Raw genomic sequence first — 20,862 nt, forward strand, 5'->3', positions numbered from 1 at the left:
GCACCCTATTCCCTATATAGTACACTACTTTTGGCCAGCGCCCTTAGGGCTCTGGTCAAAGGTAGTGCACTGAAGGAAGTAGGATGCCGTTTGGGATGCAAGACAGTGTGTCGTATATTTAGCCAGAATAATTCCGCCTGTCGCCCATGGTAATATCCTCTTGAATTACGTTATGGCACTCTCAGAGCCACTCGGAGGCTTCTCCTGAGGAGAAGAGCGGAACACTGCTGCACTCCGGTTCATCCCGTGATTATCCACGGTAAATTACCTGTGTGTGCCCACAACACACTGCAAATTAGCCGTATCCCCAGGCAACACCTGATTCTCGGCCGACCTTTAAAACTTTGCTGGGGTTGGGCCATTTTCTTGTCATGAAAGCGAGAGTGAGAAAGTAATTTAGTGGTTTATCTCTCGAGCTCTGTGTGTGTGTGTGTGTGTGTGTGTGTGTGTGTGTGTGTGTGTGTGTGTGTGTGTGTGTGTGTGTGTGTGTGTGTGTGTGTGTGTGTGTGTGTGTGTGTGTGTATGTGTGTGTGTTCGCATGCTTGTGTGTACGTGCACATGTATGTGTGTGTGTGTACATGTTCAGGTATCGTTCTGGGAGAGTGAGCACTGGTTTGAACTTGAGCAACACATTGCCCTTTGAACAGGCCCACCTCAAAGAGTTGCCAATTCCATTCTCATCCCATTAATAAATAATATATTTGCATTTCATTCTGGGCTGATTCCTCTCCTGCATCAAACTGTCACACAGAGGTGGTGGGTGGTGTAAAGGCCTAGGGTTGTTTTCTCTCCTGGGTGGGTGGTGTAAAGGCCTAGGGTTGTTTTCTCTCCTGGGTGGGTGGTGTACAGGCCTAGGGTTGTTTTCTCTCCTGGGTGGGTGGTGTCCAGGCCTAGGGTTGTTTTCTCTCCTGGGTGGGTGGTGTACAGGCCTAGGGTTGTTTTCTCTCCTGGGTGGGTGGTGTCCAGGCCTAGGGTTGTTTTCTCTCCTGGGTGGGTGGTGTATAGGCCTAGGGTTGTTTTCTCTCCTGGGTGGGTGGTGTACAGGCCTAGGGTTGTTTTCTCTCCTGGGTGGGTGGTGTATAGGCCTAGGGTTGTTTTCTCTCCTGGGTGGGTGGTGTACAGGCCTAGGGTTGTTTTCTCTCCTGGGTGGGTGGTGTACAGGCCTAGGGTTGTTTAAACAGCGTGGAAAATTCCAGAAAATTATGTCATGGCTTTAGAAGCTTCTGATAGGCTAATTGACATCATTTGAGTCAATTGGAAGTGTACCTGTGGATGTACTTCAAGGCCTACCTTCAAACTCAGGGCCTCTTTGCTTGACATAATGGGATAATCAAAAGAAATCAGCCAAGACCTCAAAAAAATAATTGGTTCATCCTTTGGAGCAATTTCCAAACACCTGAAGGTACCACGTTAATTTGTACAAACAATAGTATGCAAGTATAAGCACCATGGGACCACGCAGCCGTCATAGCGCTCAGGAAGGAGACGTGTTCTGTCTCCAAGAGATGAATGTACTTTGGTGAAAATCAATCCCAGAACAACAGCAAAGGACCTTGTGAAGATGCTGGAGGAAATAGGTACAAAAGTATCGATATCAACATAACCTGAAAGGCCGCTCAGCAAGGAAGAAGCCTCTGCTCCAAAACCACCCATAAGAGCCAGACTACGGTTTGCAACTGCACATGGGGACAAAGATTGTACTTTTTAGAGAAATGTTCTCTGGTCTGATGAAACAAAAATCGAACTGTTTGGCCATAATGACCATCGTTATGTTCGGAGGAAAAAGGGGGAGGCTTGCATCACGTGGGTGGCAGCATCATGTTATGAGCGTGCTTTACTGCAGGAGGGACTGGTGCACTTCACAAAATAGATGGCATCATGAGGTAGGAAAATGATGTGGATATATTGAAGTAACATCTCAAGACATCAGTTAAAGCTTGGTCGAAAACAGGTCTTCCAAATGAACAATGACCTCAAGCAAACATCCAAAGTTGTGGCAAAATGGCTTAAGGATAACAAAGTCAAGGTATTTTAGTGGCCATCACAAAGCCCTGACCTCAATCCTATAGAACATTTGTGGGCAGAACTGAAAAAGCATGTGTGAGCAAGGAGGCCTACAAACCTGACTCAGTTACTCCAGTTCTGTCAGGAAGAATGGGCCAAAATTCACCCAACGTATTGTGGAAAGCTTGTGGAAGGCTTCCCGAAACGTTTGAATCAAGTTAAACAATTTAAAGGCAATGCTACCAAATACTAATTGAGTGTATGTAAACTTCTGACCCACTGGGAATGTGATGAAAGAAATAAAAGCTGAAATAAATCATTCTCTCTGCTATTATTCTGACATTTCACATTCTTAATATAAAGTGGTGCTTCTAACTGCCAGGGAATTTTTACTATGATTAAATGTCAGGAATTGTGAAAAACTGAGTTTAAATCTTTTTGGCTAAGGTGTATGTAAACTTTAGACTTCAACTGTATCTAGGTCCATTATAATTAAGTACATTTTGTGCTTTTAATTATGTAAATATTGGGCTAGTAAAGGTGTTGATGAAATAAAAACCTCTCTCTCGCTCTCTTTCTGCCTGTTGCAGGTTGTCAGTGTGTGATGAGGATAAGTTGACTCATAATGAGTTCATCGGGGAGTCTCGGGTTCCCCTGAAGCGCGTCAAGCCAGACCAGACCAAACACTTCCACACCTGTCTGGAACACCCACCCCCAGTACGAGACCTGACACACACATGCATGCACACACGTACCCGCACACCCTCACCCTCACACACACACACACACACACACACACACACACACACACACACACACACACACACACACACACACACACACACACACACACACACACACACACACACACACACACACACACACACACACACACACACACACACACACACACACACCCACACACACTTCTCTCAACTGCAATCCCTTGAGTTATAGCTTCTTTGGACAGAGATGCACAAAGAAGAAATAAGCTAAATTTCTTCCTCTTCTTTCCCCAGCTTCCCTCTCCAACCACCATGGGGACAGCCCTCCGAGGAATCTCCTGCTACTTAAGAGAGGTTCTTTCCCCTTTCCTTCCTCCCTCCTTCTCTCTCTCTCCTTGTCGCTCCCTCCCGCTCTCTCTTTCTCTGTCAATCTTTTCCCCCCGCCCTCTTTCTGTCTCCATATCTCTCAACCCTCTCCTTGTCTCTCTCTCTCTCTCGCTCTCTCTCTCTCTCTCTCTCTCTCTCTCCTGCACGCTCTCTCTCCATTTCTCTCCCTCCTTCTCACCCCTAACCAGGGCCAATTAGCAAAGCTTTAACATTCTAAATTAAAGAGCACATCAGATGTGAGGGTTTGAGCACCTCGGTATACTAACTGGCTTCTATTTATCAATTTTCTTTCTAATGATCTAAATTAGAATTTCAATAGGAGCCACTTTGTGCAGACTGATTATAAGTCATTATCAACCTTATTTTCGTCCTTAGTTACTTAGATACTTCAATGAGATGAGGGGAATATGAGAGGGGAAAAATAAATCAGCTTTTAAAGATGGGAGGAGAGGGGAGAGATAATGGAGAACAGAACAGAGTATGAATATGATCAATTCCGGTAGTTTAAAAAAAATGCTAAATGTATCCAGAACACAAGGCAGTGATACATAGGAAAGGGCCAACAACTCAGGCTGGTATCAGTTTATAAGCATCACATTTTGAAGCTTCGGCAAACAGATATGCCCCAGCTAGCACATAACGTTCTGAGAACCATCTGTTTTTTAGAGGTTGGTGAAAGTGTGGTTATTATTGTTCTATGGTTATTTTGCATACAACTTTCCCGCAACTTTTTGGGAATGGTCACAGGATAGTTGGCTTTGGAACATTCTCAGCACATTTAAGGTACTTGACAAAAAAAAAATATTTTCTTGGTATTTCATTACTTTAGCAAAACGTTTCCTAAAAGTTTAAACATGGTTTACATTTAATGTCCATTTTGGTAATGTTCTAGGAATGTTCTCCAACTGGTTTGATATTGGGAATGTTCTCAAATAGTTCAGAGAATATTAAAAAAGCTAAGTTCTTCTGTAGTTACTTCAGTGCTTCAGCATAATGTTTCCTACATGTTTCCTCGTGGTTCTATTTAATGTCATGTTCTGAAATTGTTCCAAGAACGTTAAGAAAACATTCCGGAAAATACCACAACAAAACTTTAGTAACGTTCAGAGAACGTTCTAAGACTGTTAATTAAAAAAAATATACATTCCATTCTCAGCATCAACAAAACTCTTTCTATCCTCTATCTTGTCATAAGTGTGTTGGCCATGCACACTATTTGGCCACACCTGATCTTAATGAGTGCTTGTTTCCTTTGAATAGACTAAATAGACTATTCTGTTTGAATAGACTCAAATGAACAGCTTTGTATAAGTAAAAAAACATGGTTTGCTAACTCCATCTTGGTGGCGCAGTGGATTAATTTTATGGATAGAAAACATAAAATGATATGTTTGAATCTCACTGATGCCATGTCACAATACAAATGTGTTTGCATGCTTAAGGAAATTAATTTCCATGTGTACTTGGAGTAAAACAAAAAATGAACCCAAAATAAGATAGCAGTGTTAGTGCAAGTTTTAAGGAAGTTATTAAAAAACCTCCACATAGCAAGTCATTTCCATTCTTAGAGCATTAATAAAACCTCCCAGGAAAACTTTCAAGGAATCAGAGTAAAACGTTTTCAGAACTTCCCTGCAACCTAAAAATAAACATTCCCAGAACTGGCAAAATGTTCAGTTCTGTTCTCAGAAGGCTAAAAAAACGTTGTCTTACCAGTCAGGAAATGTGTGGTTTCGTTCACACAACTAATGTGAAACCAAAAAAATACGTTCCCACAACTTCCAAGGAACCAAATGTGCTAGCTAGGGCATCACAGTTAATAACGCCTAAATCAATACATTGCGTCAGCGGTACACCTGCAGCATATAGTCCGCAATAGAATAAATAGCTGTCCAAATGCATGTGAATGAAGTAGGTAAATAAGAGATGGTGTCAGACAGACAACTCTCTGAGGGGAGTTAAGACTGGAGACTTAGTCCAATGGTTTTTGGAAGGAGGGATCAAAGCAAGAGAGAGAAAAAGAAAGGAAACGGAGAGAGGCTGAAAAGAAAGTGGGAGTTTTGTGTCTCGATTGTCTTGGACAGCTTGATTGTCTTGGACAGCTCTTAATTCACATAGATTGGATGGAGGCCAGTCATGTGTGTGTTCTTGTGTGCGTTCTTGCGTGCGTGCACTTGCGCATGTGTGTACAGCTGTGTGTGCGCACTTGTGTATGTGTGTGTGGCCATGAGGGTCGTGATGGATGGCCATCTGTGGTTTAATCAGATACATCTGAATATGCAAGCTAGCTAGCACAGTGCCTCAGACAGACAGCCATTTGCATTCCTGTCCAGCCCACCTGACCTGCATGACTCTATGTGTTTACCTGATTATTAGTGGAGGTGTGTGTGTGTGTGTGTGTGTGTGTGTGTGTGTGTGTGTGTGTGTGTGTGTGTGTGTGTGTGTGTGTGTGTGCGTGCACTTGTGTGAGTGTGTGTGTTCTCCTGTTTGAAAGGTTTTAGTCATGCACAAGGCCAGACACCGGGCGACGTTTTGAGTGTTGTTGCTAAGACCTCTCCTCCCAAACTAGCTGTCAGCAAACGCCAAGCACACATACAGTGCCTAAATTCAGAATGGATGAAATAAATAAAAATACTTTCCCCATCTACACACAGTACCCCTTAATGAAAAACTGAAAACATGTTTTTAGAAACAGACTGCCGAGAGCTGGCCGTCCGACCAAACTGAGCAACCGGGCAAGAAGGACTACTCTGACAGAACTTCAGAGTTCCTTGGCTGAGAAGGAAGGACAACAGACTCTGCAGCACTTCGCCAATCTGGGCTTTATGGGAGAGTGGCCAGACGGAAGCCACTCCTGAGACAAAGGCACATGACAGCACGCCTGGAGTTTGCAAAAAGGCACATGAAAGCATTAGGAAAAATATTCTGTAGATTGATGAGCCAAAATGTAACTATTTGGCCTGAAAGCAAAGTGCTGTCTGGAGAAAACCAGGCACAGCTCTTCATCCGTGTAACACCACCCCTACCGTGAAGCATGGTGGTGGCGGCATCATGCTATAAGGACTGGCGGCAGGGACTGGGTGACTGGTGAGGATAGAGGGAACAATGAATGGAGCAAAATACAGGAAAAACCTTGTTGAGAACTCGCTTCAGACTGCAAACTACCTTAAGACTGGGACAAAGATTTATGTTCCAACAGGACAATGAGCCCAAGCATACAGTTAAAACAATGCTGGAATGGCTTCAGAACAAAACAGTCCTTGAGTGGCCCAGCCAAAGCTCAGACTTGAATCCCATTGAAAATCGGTGGAAGAATTGAAAATTGCTGTTCACCGCTACTCCCCATCCAACTTAACAGAGCTTGAGAAAATCTGCAAGGAAGAATGGGTGAAAATCCCCAATTCCAGATGTGCAAACCTGATATAGATATACTCAAAACGATTCGAAGCTGTAACCGCCGTCAAACGTGCTTCTACAAAGTATTGACTCAGGGGTGTGAACACTTCTGTAAATTATAGAGATATTTCTGTATTTAGGTTTCAATAGATTTGCTACAATTTCAAAAAACATGTTCTCACTTTGTCATTATGGGTATTGTGTGTGAAATAAAATATATTTAATTCATTTTGAATTCAGACTGTAACACAAACAATTGTGGAATAAGTCAAGAGGTATGAATACTTTCTGAAGGCACTGTATGTCCTATGTGAACCTTCGTTCGAATCGTTATACTGTGGCAGAACCAATGTCAAACGAATCAGGTAGCATTGAATAGAGTTCTATGCTGCCTACACACTAATTGCGCGCAATCTCCTGACAAAGACAGAAACGGATTTGCAATAGAAAAACAAAATTGTAGTACCTTGCTTACATTTCGTTTACTGTCCATGTTAAGCCTTCATGGTCAGTGTTGAGTCATGGTGACCTTGTGTCTCTCTGTCCCTGCCTCGCTCTCGGTCTTGTCTCAGGTCGATCTGGCATTTTGTGATTGTTGTTTTTGACTCAGCGTGCGCTCATTACTGGGCTGGCTCGCTCTGTTACAATACAATTACTGTAGTGGAGCTTCAACCAACCAGGAGAAACACCAGAGGCACTGCCTGGAGGGATGGAAGGAGAGAGAGAGAGAGGGAGGGAGGGAGCGAAAGGGAGGAAGTGAGAGGGCGAGAGGGGGGGGGGGTGGAAAGTGTGGATGGAGAGAGGGAGAGGGGGAGATGAAGGGAGATGAGCAGCAATGTAGAGGGCTGGAGGATTGGAGAGATATACTGAATTTTCCACCAGTAAAATTGATTTTTTTTTTTTAAATGTGGAGTTTCATCTACTATTTCTTTCAAAAGTCCGCCCACCATCTACTGAAATTCACAACCTTCTTGGTCCGAAGCACCACCAACCAGATCCCGTGACGAATATTTCCAATGTCGGCCACCACTATCTCCAGCTCCCACATTTGCAAAATCAATCTCTTGGTTCAAATGAAATAGCCTGCGCCCGTCTGGCTAACACCTTGAATCCAAAACCACTTTCAAAGAGCCCACTCCCATCCTGACAAGCAAATGCTAGCAAGCAGCTGATCTATTCCGGGTGAGCGGTCTCAAGACCGCTTGCACAGCAGCAAAGACAGAAACATCCCAGTCAGAAATCGTGTTGTTCTCAGGAACTTCAGAAGTGAGCAGGTGACAGTGAAGGGAGGGAATTCCTGGAGTTGTTTTCTAGAATGGCTGGGGCCTTTCAACTAACTAGAGATCTCTGGTTAAACTGACAGCTAGCCTCCGCATCCTGTCTGGGTTAGATTGACGTTTGCTTAACGTCACAGGGGCCGAGTGCACTGAATCTATTTGCAGAGGAGAGCGTAGGGCCCGGCTCGACCCTTAGGGGAAAAAAACCACAATTTCACATGTAGAAAATCACATGTAGAAAATCACGTGATCTCACATGTCATTATGACACACACACAGTGCTTTTAACTGACGTACGTTGACTACATTGTGTATGATTATTGATTCAGTAATTATTATTCAACATGTTCTTGCCTGGGATTTGAACTCACAACCTCTTGGTTCACGGCATTCCGATCTTTCTGCTGCGACATTACTGTCAATAACTGCTTTCACCTGTCTACCTACACTTTGGACGTCAAAGTACATCTCAGCTTCGTTAAAAATACATTTAAGAAAAATTATTATATTTATCCGAGTTATTCAGGAGTAACATTAAAACAGAACGATATGCCCCACTAACATTAGACAACTATACACAAAACCCTCAAATTACTGAAATAAGTCAATTAAATCAATGATGAGAGAATAGTCAGATTAACTGATAACTAAACTGAACAAAAATATAAACGCGACATGGAACAATTTCAGCGATTTTACGGAGTTACAGTTCATATAAGCAAATCAGTCAGTTGAAATAAATGAATTAGGCCTTAATCCATGGATTTCACATGACTGGGCTCGGTTGCAGCCATTGGTGGGCCTGGGAAGGCATAGGCACTTGGGTGCCAGGCCCACTCAATGAATGCCCAGCCAATCAGAATTCGTTTTTCACCACTGAAGGGCTTTATTACAGACAGAAATACTTTCATAGTTTCATAGTTTCATCAGCTGTCCAGGCATTCAGACGATCCCGCAGGTGAAGAAGCGTGATGTGGAGGTCCTGGGCTGGCGTGGTTACAAGTGGCCTGCGGTTGTGAGGCCGATTGGACGTACTGCTAAATTCTCTAAAATGACGTTGGAGTTGGCTTATGGTAGGGAAATGAACATTCAATTCTCTGGCAACAGCTCTGGCGGATATTCCTGCAGTCAGCATGCCAGTCAGCACGCTCCCCCAAAACTTGAAACATATGTGGCATTGAGTTGTGTGACAAAACTGCACATTTTAGAGTGGCCATTTAATGTCCCCAGCACAAAGTGACCTGTATAATGATCATGCTGAGAAATGCTCATTAACAGGGATGTGTATATTTCTGTGTATATGTAAGAATGGTCCACCACCCAAAGGACATTCAGCCAACTTGACACAACTGTGGGAAGCATTGTAGTCTACATGGGCCAGCATCTCTGTGGAACGCTTTCGACACCTTGTATAGTCCATGCCCGACAAATGTAGGGTTTTCTGAGGGCAAAAGGGGCAGTGCAACTCAATACTAGGAAGTTGTTTCTAATGTTTGGTATGCTCAGTGTATATGCCACTTAGCAGCAGACACCTTTATCCAGTGAAACTGACAGTAGTGAGTCCATACAGTTGTTGTATGTGATCACCGCAGGATTTGGACCCACAACCTTAATGCTAGTGCTACGCTTTCAGCAACTGAGCCACAAAGGACCATCAACACACTAGACTTGCTGGCTTAGTCAGAAGGTAAGGGTCCTTGGTTTTCACAGCACTGTGGATGAATGTGCACTCGCTCTGTCCCTGACTCCCTGTTAACTCATTACCATTGAAATAGAACTTTGGCTACCTCGGAAATGTCTAAACATTGCTCTAGCTGCCTTCAAGGATTTTTGAAAATAGAATGGGGTTTTGCTTTAGAAACACGACATGCAAAGGCATTGATTTTAACATTTGATTAGGATGGAACAAGCCTGCATACTGAGAGAATTAGAGAGAGAGAGAGAGAGAGAGAGAGAGAGAGAGAGAGAGAGAGAGAGAGAGAGAAAGAGAGAGAGAGAGAGAGAGAGAGAGAGAGAGAGAGAGAGAGAGAGGAAATTCAATGTTCCGACTGCTATCAACGGAGGATCCATCATAATGAGGACGTGTGTGTGTGTGTGTGTGTGTGTGTGTGTGTGTGTGTGTGTGTGTGTGTGTGTGTGTGTGTGTGTGTGTGTGAGACAGTATGAGGGTAGGAACATAAAGACAGTGGTGTGAGCCAAACAGTGGGTGGGTGAGAGTGGGCGAGCATTCGTTCAGAGGACAGAGAGAGAGAGAGAGAGAGAGAGAGAGAGAGAGAGAGAGACGAAGGGAAGGGAGCCAGGCTTATACTATTGATCTACTCGTCTCCTCTCTCTGTCTGTCTGGGTGGAGGGGGGGGGGGGATCTTTCTATCTACATTCACGACACGTCAGATGTATCTAGTAATTGACCTTTCATAGTGATGAGGGTTAATTCATTAACACTGCGTGTGGGGTAACTGTGGGTTTGGTGCTCGTCTACTGGTTGAGTTGTGCTATGCTGCTGCTATGTTGCTCATTACTGTAGAGTGGAGACTGGAGAGTATTTTACCATCCTCCTAAATACAAGTCCTGTGTTCACTACTCATAACAAGCAGCCTACTGTACTCATATAGGCTATTACCAGGACATTAGTCTCACGTTGCCATACCTCTAAAATCACGTCGTTGTCACGTCTCCTGAAGCCTGGTTCGCGACGAGGCTACCAGGACTAGCTCACATATCAAACTTGTGTCCCTTCATCCTCCTCCTACCCACCTTCTAACCTTGTCTGACGAATCCTTTACTCAGAGAAGAAGAGAGGAGGCGAAGGAAAGAGTCAAACCTTCTGCCCTTTTCCTCTTTCAACCCTTACCTCCCCTTCTTTTTTCTTCCCTCTTCAAGCAGTGGGAGAACGAGCAGCTCCACAGTCTGGAGGAGAGGGGGCGGGTGCTCCTCTCCCTGCAGTTTCTTCCCCCGCTAGACGAGGGCGATGGAGGAGGAGGGGGGCGAAGAGGAGAGGGATTGTGTGTCGGGGTGCAGCGCTGTGCTCACCTGGCCGCCATGGACGTCAACGGCTTCTCAGACCCCTACGTCAAAACGTAAGCGTGTGTGTGTGTGTGTGTGTGTGTGTGTGTGTGTGTGTGTGTGTGTGTGTGTGTGTGTGTGTGTTTGTGTGTGTGTGTGTGTGTGTGTGTGTGTGTCCACATCAAAAACTATACAAATCAGACATGAGTTGTCACATCTAGTCATTACAGGCATTGAAGGCATTGCAGCTACGGCTATATCTGTTCGACTTAACCTCTGGATCATTTAGCTATTTGATTTGGGATTTTAGGACCCCTTCAGGTATCCTCCAAAAATCAACAAAAAAATGTGTGTAAAATATGGAATTTGGCCTTTAACCCCTTTATCGCTCTGCTTCCATTCATTTGTATGGGTTACCTTCAGACGAGTCCTGTGACACAGCGATCACAACCGACTTTGACTTTATTAAATTTTTTTATTCTTAAACATCCGTTCTCCTTTCCATCCTAATATCTTCATAAAGCACTCAACAATGTCTGACTAGAAGGATAGTTTTACTTAAGCTTTAGGCCTTTCCTATTCAAGCCAAGCAGGAATTAAGGAAGCTGGAGATTGAGAGGAGGGCCATAAATGACAAGTTAACAGTATAATATATCAAACGCAGCAAAGTCTTAGTGTCAAGAAAATTGGATGAGATGGGTGGTGAGCCAGTCGTAATTGAGCCCAAATGCAGACAGAAGTAAAGTGTTTAAACCATTTGGCTGGCAGCATTGAAAATCAAAAAGAGAGAGAAAGAGCGACAGATAGGGGATAGGGTACTGGGTTTTCAGATGAAAGGAAAGTTGGAATAGGTTAAAGAGTGAAGAGAGGAGTGAATATGGGTAGGAGAGACGACCTGGGCCTAGTTCCATTAGGATTCCTTTCACCTTCTCCTAACTCCTTCCTTTTTGGCATTGGTTGGTCGGGAAATCAATACAGTGTCCTGTTGAAAGGCTAGCTGGAGCATCACTGTGTTACTTGAATCTAGAACAATCCACTGTCCAGTTCTATCACATTTGGAAGCACCAGGGGAGCCAGGAGACTGAAATTGAATGGGGCCCAAGAAGACCATCACTCACTTCAATTGGTCTGGGTGTGATAAAGAGAAAGGAATAGAGCACGTCTGTTTCTTCCATCCTACATGTTCCTCTTAATTGTATTCTATGTGTCATCTGTTTAAGTCAAATGTTCCAAAGCATTTAATTCCTCCCAAGGCAAAATGGCACAGGAACAGACGAGAGCTCAGTTCACTATCGCCCGCCCCCGCACACACACTCTGTCACACACACATGCATAGACTCTGTCACACACACGCGCACACACACACACACACACACACACACACACACACACACACACACACACACACACACACACACACACACACAGACACACACATTGTCATTCACACTCTCTGTCTCTCTCACAGATCAAAGCTAAGTCTCTCACTGTGCATGTGACAGTGTGTGTGTACATGTACATGTGTGTGTGCGTGTGTGTGTGTGTGTGTGTGTGCTACCCACTGTTTAGGAAGCGTATCAAAATTTTATCAGCAGTCAGTGGGATGTCACCACAAAAGGCCTGAGAGACATACCTGTGTGCATGCATTTGAGGGATTGTTTGTGCGTCAATCTATGACACCCCTGTGACACCCTCTATTTCCCCTTTCTCACTCCCCTAACCCTCTGTCTCTCCCCTCTCTCACCCACACCCCTCTTTCCTCCTCCTCTATCTCTCACCCTTTCAGATATCTGAAGCCCGACACACAGAAGAAATCCAAACACAAAACGGCTGTGATTAAAAAGACCCTTAACCCTGAATTCAATGAGGTACATCCCTGCTGGGTCTCCAGGCGAGACTGGCACCTCATGTGCTAGGCATGTAGTGTGTTGAAGCGTATGCTCTACCAGTCCTCTCTCTGGAGGGGGTCAATGTTAATGTCAATGCTAATGAGATGTCCATTCCAATATCCCACACTCTCCTCATCTGTCATCCTCTCTCTCTGTCTCTCTGTCTCTGTCTCGCTCTCTCTTCTAGTATACAGTATTCATCACCTCTTATACCCACTCCCTTTTCATAGGAAAATCTCTCCTTCCTCCTCATTCTCTCTCTATCAGCACTACATCCCATTTCCTCTGAATTGAATTATAACTAGGGATGCACGATATATCGGTAAGCATATCGGAATCGGACGATATTAGCTAAAAATGCCAACATCGGCATCGGCCCGATGTCTAGTTTAACACTGATGTGCAAACCGATGTCAAAGCTGACGTGCATACCTATATAACGTAGGTAGATGACGTGCATACCTATATAACGTAGGTAAATGACGTGCATACCTATATAACTTAGGTAGATGACGTGCATACCTATATAACGTAGGTAGATGACGTGCATACCTATATAACGTAGGTACATGACGTAATGACGCCACAAAAAAATATAGCACTACACGTGCAACACAGCATTCCTAACCTAGCCCACAATGTCTGCTGTGTGGACCGAGCAGTCAACAAGCCGAGCAGTCATTTGAAAGAGTAAGAACATTTCAGCGATACAACTCAAAGGCGAAATCCATTAACGCCATAATAATGGAATTCATTGCCCTTGACAATCAACCATTCTCTGTCATGGATGATGTTGGCTTTCGCCGACTGGTCGAGCACCTCGAGCCCCGGTACACACTAACAAATAGGTGCTATTTTTTTCAGATGTTGCCTTACCGGAGTTACACAGTATTGTTGAAACGCACATCCATGAGCTACTTGCTATGGGCGTCACTGCTATTAGCCTCACGACTGACATTTGGACCAGCGATGTCAGCCCCATGAGCATGCTGAGTCTGACAGCCCAGTGGGTTGACGAGGATTTCGTATTGAGTTAAGCCGTATTGCACGCTCAAGAATGTGCTGGTTCTCATGCTGCTGCCACTTCTATGGGATTTGAGAACATGTTTGAAACTTGGAAACAGGAACACACTCCCAGCGCCATTCCAACAGCTGACTCAAAAAATAAGCTCATCAACTGCGCCTGCAGCAGACGCGATACCCTCTGTCATGGCATTGAAACGCCTGCTCAACAAAACTGCCGACACAGACCGTGTGGTTAACTTGGAAAAGTACTCTACTAGAGACTGTGAACAAAGCGACTCGGTGGCATTCTCTCTAAGACTCTTCACTGTGTCGTCACCATGCTCGATGCGAGGTACAAGGAACCGCTACTTCGATGCAGACAAGAAACAGGGTTTACGTGAAATGTTACAGACACAGCTGGATAAGATGGAAACGGACACAGTAACAGTGCCCACCGAGGAAGAGAGGCCACGGACAGACAGAGCTGAAACTTCACTGCTTGACATGGATGATGAAATCCTGTTTGAGAATGAAAAGACTGAACAACGAAACAGCACAGCAAGTAAGTGAAAGAAATAGGTTTTGATGAGGTTTTACTGGTAATGGGGACATACGTAAATGCCACCAAAATAACTTTGTCAGTGTGTGTGTTTCAACTATTTAACTGTTCTAGAATGGTTAAAAGGCCGCAAAAAAATGCAATATCGGTTATCGGTATCTGTTTATTTTTTGACAAGGGAAATATTGGATGTCATATCGGTGCATCCCTAATTATAACAATGGATCATAATTTGCAATCGTCTGAACACTAAGCATATCAGTAATGTCCTTTGCTTGGCTCTCTCATCTCTATATGTCTTCCCCCCCTTCATCTCTCCTCCCTCTCTCCCCCGCTCATTCTACAGTGTGGGCATTGGGATCAGTTTGCCCTTCACAAATCCTAACTTTAGTAATTAAGGTGGAAACACTAAAGCTGACCATAGATCAGTGTCCAGTAGCAACCTCCTCCTACTGAATGGGCTCTCCTGTCGTTCCCTTGCACCCTACAGGAGTTCTTTTATGAGATCTCCATGTCAGAGCTGTCCAATAAGACTCTGGAGGTCACTGTCTGGGACTACGACTTGGGGCGCTCCAATGACTTCATAGGTGAGACTCTTCACTTTGCACACATACACACGCAAACACACAGAGCGAGAGAGATGGCGAGAGAGACACATCCCTATGCCCAGAGGGCACATCCCTATGAGAAGCATTGGGCATTGGGACATTGAACTCCTGAAAGGTTCCCATGGTGACACTGTTTATCATGTTTACAGGTGGAGTGTGCCTGAGTTGTCACTCACAGGGAGACCCCCTCCGTCATTGGATGGACTGCCTTAAGAACAAGGGTCAGAGGGTGGAGCGCTGGCACGTACTGACCAATGAGCTCCCAAGATCCGTAAGTCATGAGTAAGGCCACACCTCTACTAAGACACAAGGCTCAGTCACAATTCTTCACCCTTCTCCCTTTGTTGCACACTTCCAGTCTTTAATATGTCAACGGTGGAAACTCCCTCAAGGCAGGTGTGGAGAATCGGGATACAGATCAAATCATCCCTCTTCCCGCCTACCACCTAGGAATTCCTAGAGATCTGAGAGGATTGGATAGATCAAAAATACTGAGGAAATTCCACCTAGCTTATCAGAACGCAAAGGGGAAGCCATGACCGTATTGATCTGGATCCAATTTAAACCTTTCAGATCTACTGTAGTGCCTAGGTGGTAGGGGGTATGGGTTGATTTGGAACTCAGTGAACATTAACCATATCTAGGCTCTCTCTAGAGCCCTGTTTATACCTGGTTCAAACATGTGTCCCTCTTCCTGATATTTTCCTGATCTTGTCTGTTTACACTGTTTTCACAATCAGATAGCAATGCGTCTTTTAATCGTCTACACCTGTCTAAAAATGTGGGCACAATCCAAATGTTGACAGGATTAGGACAAAGGACACATGTTAGCACCAGGTATAAATGGGGATGACTTGCCACAGGATGGGATGCACTACCTGTATGTTTCGATGTCTATAAGGGTGATTCAAACCAACACACCATAACACACCATGGAGAAAATGCATGCTGACTATAAGTCATTTACACTACAAGGCCTGGATGTTATTAAGCACAACTCCTTCATGCTATGGAATAGACTCGTGGTGGTGTTGATGATCCCTTCAAGTTAGATGAGAGTTTCTTTGATTATTTGAATCAGCTGAGTAGTGCTCGGGCAAAAACCAAAATGTGCACCCCTTGGGGTCCAGAGGACAGAGTTTGGGAAACGCTGGGTTAGATGGAGATGTTTGAGAGTGGGATGGGGAATGCGGTACTGGTTGCCTTACGGCCTCTTGTCACTAATGTTGACATACACAACTCAACATCATACCTCCAATGTTATCTGATTTCATCTGCACGTTTTAGTCTACAGGCTCTTTTACTTCTCTTGTTCAGCTGATTTGATTGATTTCCATATCTTTCATGGTTATTTTTTAATAACAAATTGATGTCTATGTTGGTAATAATATGCCTATGCTACACAAATACCGGCACACAAATATCTAACATCAGATATCCTGTTTGTGTTGTTGACATTTTTAACCCAAATGGAGCCCTATTCCCTACATAACCCTATGGGCCTTGGTCAAAAGTAGTCCACTACATAGGGAATAGGGGGCCATTTGGGACGAACACATTCACTGCATCCAAAACATGACATACACTGATAATATTATGACTACAGAAGTTCTTCCATGTTGTTGCATGATGCAATACAGTATTGACAAAAACAAGTTGTCCCCTCCCTAATATAACTATCCCCAGCCCCCCAAAAAAGTATTTGATCAAAAAAGTATTATTATTATTACTTGATTTATTATTGAGGTGATTTCCCTGTATTGCTATTTTTGTTTTCTGTCATGTTTCTTATATTTGTCTCTTAATGCACGACTGAATGTGTGAATGTGGGTTTTTACTGACGTTTCAATGGCTGTATACAATTATCTTGTTGTGCTTTTAACAATTGTTGTTCTTACATTTATATCAGGTGTTTTGTGTACAATATGAAAATACATTTGGAATGCACTACTGTATAAGTCTGACTTGGTTTCTATTTTGTGAGATGGCTTGCCTGAGGGAAATGCAGAAGTCACTCAGTGCTACTGAACAGTAAAATAGCTCACGTTTACCCCCTGGTGGTTCAATGAATACATTACACATTTTCAAGTGTTTAGCTTTAGTAATTTAGCTGACGCCCTGACCATGTTAAACGGTCCTTGCTATCCGCCATTCTTGGGATGTACCAACTCTGACATTATTATCTTCTTGGGCCCCTCATTGAAGTTTTACATTTACATTTACAATGGTTACGATTAGTTAAGGGTTAAAGTCAGGGTTATGGGTTGAGGACGTCCCAAGGATCCCGGGTAGCACTAACTTTTCAACTTACCAGAACAAGTATCAAGCAAGAATCAATAAGACACTGCTGTTTTTTTATGTGACAAACTTTTAAATTAAAGGCAACTGGAAACATGAATGAAACAGCACACATTTAAAAATAAACCCATTTATTGTACATTAGGCTCTGAACTATGAGTGTCACATTAAGTCAAAGTCTGAGCACTAGCTATGAGGGACCATGATGAGACTCTAATGAAGGCATCCTAAGCCGGTTTGTGTCCCTCTAAATAAAATCCTCAGTTCAGTGCAGACAAGGGGTGCTCATTTTCCTTTAATTGTCCTGGATAGTCAGTCACCTTATGAAGTGTCCTGGGGTAAGGAATGTGGTTTTGGACTCCTAAACCACACAAGTACAACTCCAGTCCTTAGATTCTACACTGCAGTGTCAGTGGGTTTCGGGTTCCTGATTTTTACATAATTAATCAGTGTTTGTTATTGGACAAGTTCAAATAGTTTCACTTAATTTCCGTTTAATGCCAAGTCAACATGACCCCGATTTTTCTTGCAGGTCTAGATCCTAAAAACATATATATTTTTTTAAGATCAAAAACAAGCAGACACTGACTGTGGCTCTCAAGGAATTGTGTTCGACACCAGTGTCTTCAACCTATGGTTCATCATCTGCAGTTTCCAAGGACAGTAGGCTCCACCCCCCAGGTCACAAGCAGGAAGTGGATCAATACTACAACACAGCAAAAGTAAATAACCTCCCTGTAACAGACTGACAGACAGGGCCCCGCTGCCCTTTGGACGGGCTGGTGCACAAACACACATACAGTAAGTTAAAACACACACGCACAGTAATAAAAAATAAAAAAAAGTCTACACACACACTTGCTGCTTGCTTAAGGTAGTTCATCACATCTGATGATGACTTCAACTATTCCTTGTGGGATCGCTGATGACTGCATAATCAGAAGCGGGATGCCACAGACAGAGTACACAAAGACCTGTCCCGTTGAAGCCGGTGCAGCCACGGTCATACACACCCCTCCATATGTATTTGGACAGTGAAGCTAAAATAAAATGTGTCTCTTATACTCCAGCATTTTGGATCAGAGATTTTCCCACGTGTCCGTTTTACCGTTTAGAAATGAGAGCATTTTGTGGTATCCAATTGTGTTCCATTACGGCAACTCCCCAACGGGCTAAGGAGAGGTGAGGATCGGACAAACACGCTGCATCTTATAAACACCCGGAAGTCAGCCGGACCAATGTGTTGGAGGGGGACACCGTTCAATTGACGACCCTAGTCAGCTTGCAGGCGCCCAGTCCGCCACGCGAAGACTCTAGAGCAAGTTAAGACGAGGAATCCCCTGCCAACCCGACCCTCCCTTAAACCCGGACAGTGCTAGGCCAATTGTGCACTGCCCTTGGAACTCCCGGTCACGTCAGGCTGTAGTGACGCCCCTCTGCACGTCGGGTGAAGGGCCTTAGCAGGATGCGCCACTCGGGAGCTCCGTGGCAAAGAAAAACCTATAAAGGCTTTATATAGCGCTACTTAAATGCTTTTACAAATCATAATTATATGTCATAATCTATAAATGGTTTATTAACTTACATTTGGCAAAATCTACAGTGGGAATTGTTACGTCACCCTTTATACACCATTTATAGTATATGACATAGGCTTATAGATCATTTGTGAAGCATTTATATAGCGCTTATAAAGCCTTTATGTACGCTATAAAAAAGTCTTTATAGGTTGTACTGCCCTCACCCAATGTCCGATACATGAGTCCTGATGTGTTTGGTCAGCTTGGCTGCCTCACTGAAAGCCTTGCCACACAGGCTGCAGGTGTGGGCCCCGCCTCCGGCAGGCCGCATTCCATTGTGAACGCGCTGGTGCTTCCTACACGTGTAGGCGTCCTTGAAGCTCATGCCGCAGACAGGGCAGCCGTACAGCCGCAGCTCCGTGTGAACGCGCCGGTGGTTCCTCAGTGTGCCATCGTTGTTGAATCGCTTGCCACACAGTGCACAGACGTACGGCTTCTCCCCTGTGTGAATGCGGAGGTGGATCTTGAGGCGTGACACGTGGCTGAATATCTTACCACACTGAGGGCACGGGTGAGACTTCTGATCCCCCCTGTTGTTTGTTTGTTGTTGACCCCTGTTGTTTGTGGACCTGTTCATTTGTTGATGACCCCTATTTGTTGATCTATTTGTTTGTGCTTGACGTCTGGTTTGACCCGGATAGAACAGGGAGGTCAAGGGACCTACAGTACTGGTGGTATCCCCGAAGTCTAGTTCTGGCCCTGTTGTTACACAACCATCGCTGCCAATCTGACGGAAAAAGCCATCTGGGATCATGGCCGCACTAGCTGATACCAGGTCAGTTGGGATGCCCGAGGCAGAGGCACCATACCTGCTGCTGTCTGCAACCACTGATTCCAGGTCAGCGCTCAGGTCTGAAACAGTGTACCTGGTTTCAACAGTGGCTGGTCCAGGGTCCGAACTGGGGTTTAGTTCACCACACCCCATCTGAGCAGATACTGACCCCAAGTCAGTAGGGATAGTATCACTAGGCTCTGTTTTGATGCCCTCAGAGTTATAGTGTAAAACCACTCTGTCCACGGGGCATGATGTGCTGCTGAAGGGATTTGCAGAGGGAAGCAGAAGCTGGTCGTCTTCTTCGTCCAAGTCCCTTTTCACGGACGCTGAAGTCAATGGAGCTACTACTGGGGTGGTAGCTGATGTATCGGTCTGTTGTGAGGACAGGGTATGTGGAGAGTTACACAGACTCTTCCACTCGGTGCACTCTGTGGGTAGCTGGCTATGTGTGGCAGGCATCTTATCCTGGTTCATTACCATGTGGTTCTGGGTCTGTGTAGACTCAAGGTCTGGACCCTGGTCGGAACTCCACTGGTGCTGCCCAGACATAGAGAGAGAAACAGGCCTGGTCGAGACTGGATGGACAGACCAACAAACAGACAGAAAAGAGAGAGAAATCAGCTTGATTCCATTCACACAACTACAGAAGCAACGATCCAAACATGAGTTTACAGACATTTTGTAGGATGAGCTTGTTTGGATAATGTGGTGATCTACTGGGCTTTAGACTGTCCAAATGCCCCCATATCATAATATTCTAGAAAAACCTGCATCCTCTCCCCTTTATCTACACTCAGTGAAATAATTGACATATGAAAACAGTATAGGCAACAGAGGTCATCTGGCTTTCACTTGTTCTCAGATGAGTGCAGACAATAGACGAAGAGCCATTGGCATCGTCACCTGCTGAACATTCCGTTCCCGTGTCGAGTCCAACTTCTCGTAACCTTCGTTTTAGGACTTCATTCTCTCTCTTCGTACGGGCAGTCTCCTCCTCGAATTCTGACACTGTCCCCCCGACCACCTCCAGTATCTCATCTACAGCCACCATTAACCGCTCGGTGAGGTAAGCATTCAAAAGCTGTAGTTTAGTCATTTTCTAGAAATTTAGCCTGCCCAAAATATTTGTTAAAATTCACTGAAAGCCTACTAATAACGACCCAAGCTAGACTGTTTTGTAAACATATCCGCGGAAGCATTCACTTCCGGGTTATTTGACTCTACCGACGCTACCGTAATTCGTGAAAAAGGGGAGGCAAGAGTTTTATTAAAGGGATTTTCCACTTAAATATGTTAGGTTTGCACCCTTATTACTGTGTATATTAATAAATATATTGAGTGAAGGTAACGTGAGTC

At 44.4% G+C, this 20,862-nt stretch overlaps 2 protein-coding genes across 3 annotated transcripts in view; one reads left to right on the plus strand and one right to left on the minus strand.

Moving 5' to 3' along the window:
* The window catches only part of doc2a (double C2 domain alpha), a 56,164-nt gene extending 39,356 nt beyond the window's left edge, over positions 1 to 16,808 (plus strand). The window contains exons 6-11 of one of the 2 annotated variants that reach the window (XM_036937998.2): positions 2,595 to 2,721; positions 3,024 to 3,083; positions 10,670 to 10,866; positions 12,579 to 12,660; positions 14,736 to 14,832; positions 15,003 to 16,808. In XM_036937998.2, coding sequence (XP_036793893.1) covers positions 2,595 to 2,721; positions 3,024 to 3,083; positions 10,670 to 10,866; positions 12,579 to 12,660; positions 14,736 to 14,832; positions 15,003 to 15,139 — 700 coding nt within the window. In that variant the 3' untranslated portion in view covers positions 15,140 to 16,808. The remainder of the gene's footprint in view (positions 1 to 2,594; positions 2,722 to 3,023; positions 3,084 to 10,669; positions 10,867 to 12,578; positions 12,661 to 14,735; positions 14,833 to 15,002) is intronic. The other variant, XM_036937999.2, reaches the window with a different exon arrangement.
* A 457-nt stretch (positions 16,809 to 17,265) lies between these two features.
* Positions 17,266 to 20,746, minus strand: LOC110537924 (uncharacterized). Its single transcript, XM_021624392.3, has 2 exons — positions 20,410 to 20,746; positions 17,266 to 20,081 (listed from the first exon to the last, which is right to left on the minus strand). Exons 1-2 carry the CDS (start codon positions 20,600 to 20,602, stop codon positions 18,892 to 18,894), a joined length of 1,383 nt encoding a protein of 460 aa, XP_021480067.3. The 5' UTR covers positions 20,603 to 20,746; the 3' UTR covers positions 17,266 to 18,891.
* Between the last annotated feature and the right edge of the window lie 116 nt (positions 20,747 to 20,862).

The sequence above is a fragment of the Oncorhynchus mykiss genome, chromosome 12 (assembly GCF_057628025.1).
Source record: "Oncorhynchus mykiss isolate SJ-2025 chromosome 12, ASM5762802v1, whole genome shotgun sequence".
Lineage (NCBI taxonomy): Eukaryota > Metazoa > Chordata > Actinopteri > Salmoniformes > Salmonidae > Oncorhynchus > Oncorhynchus mykiss.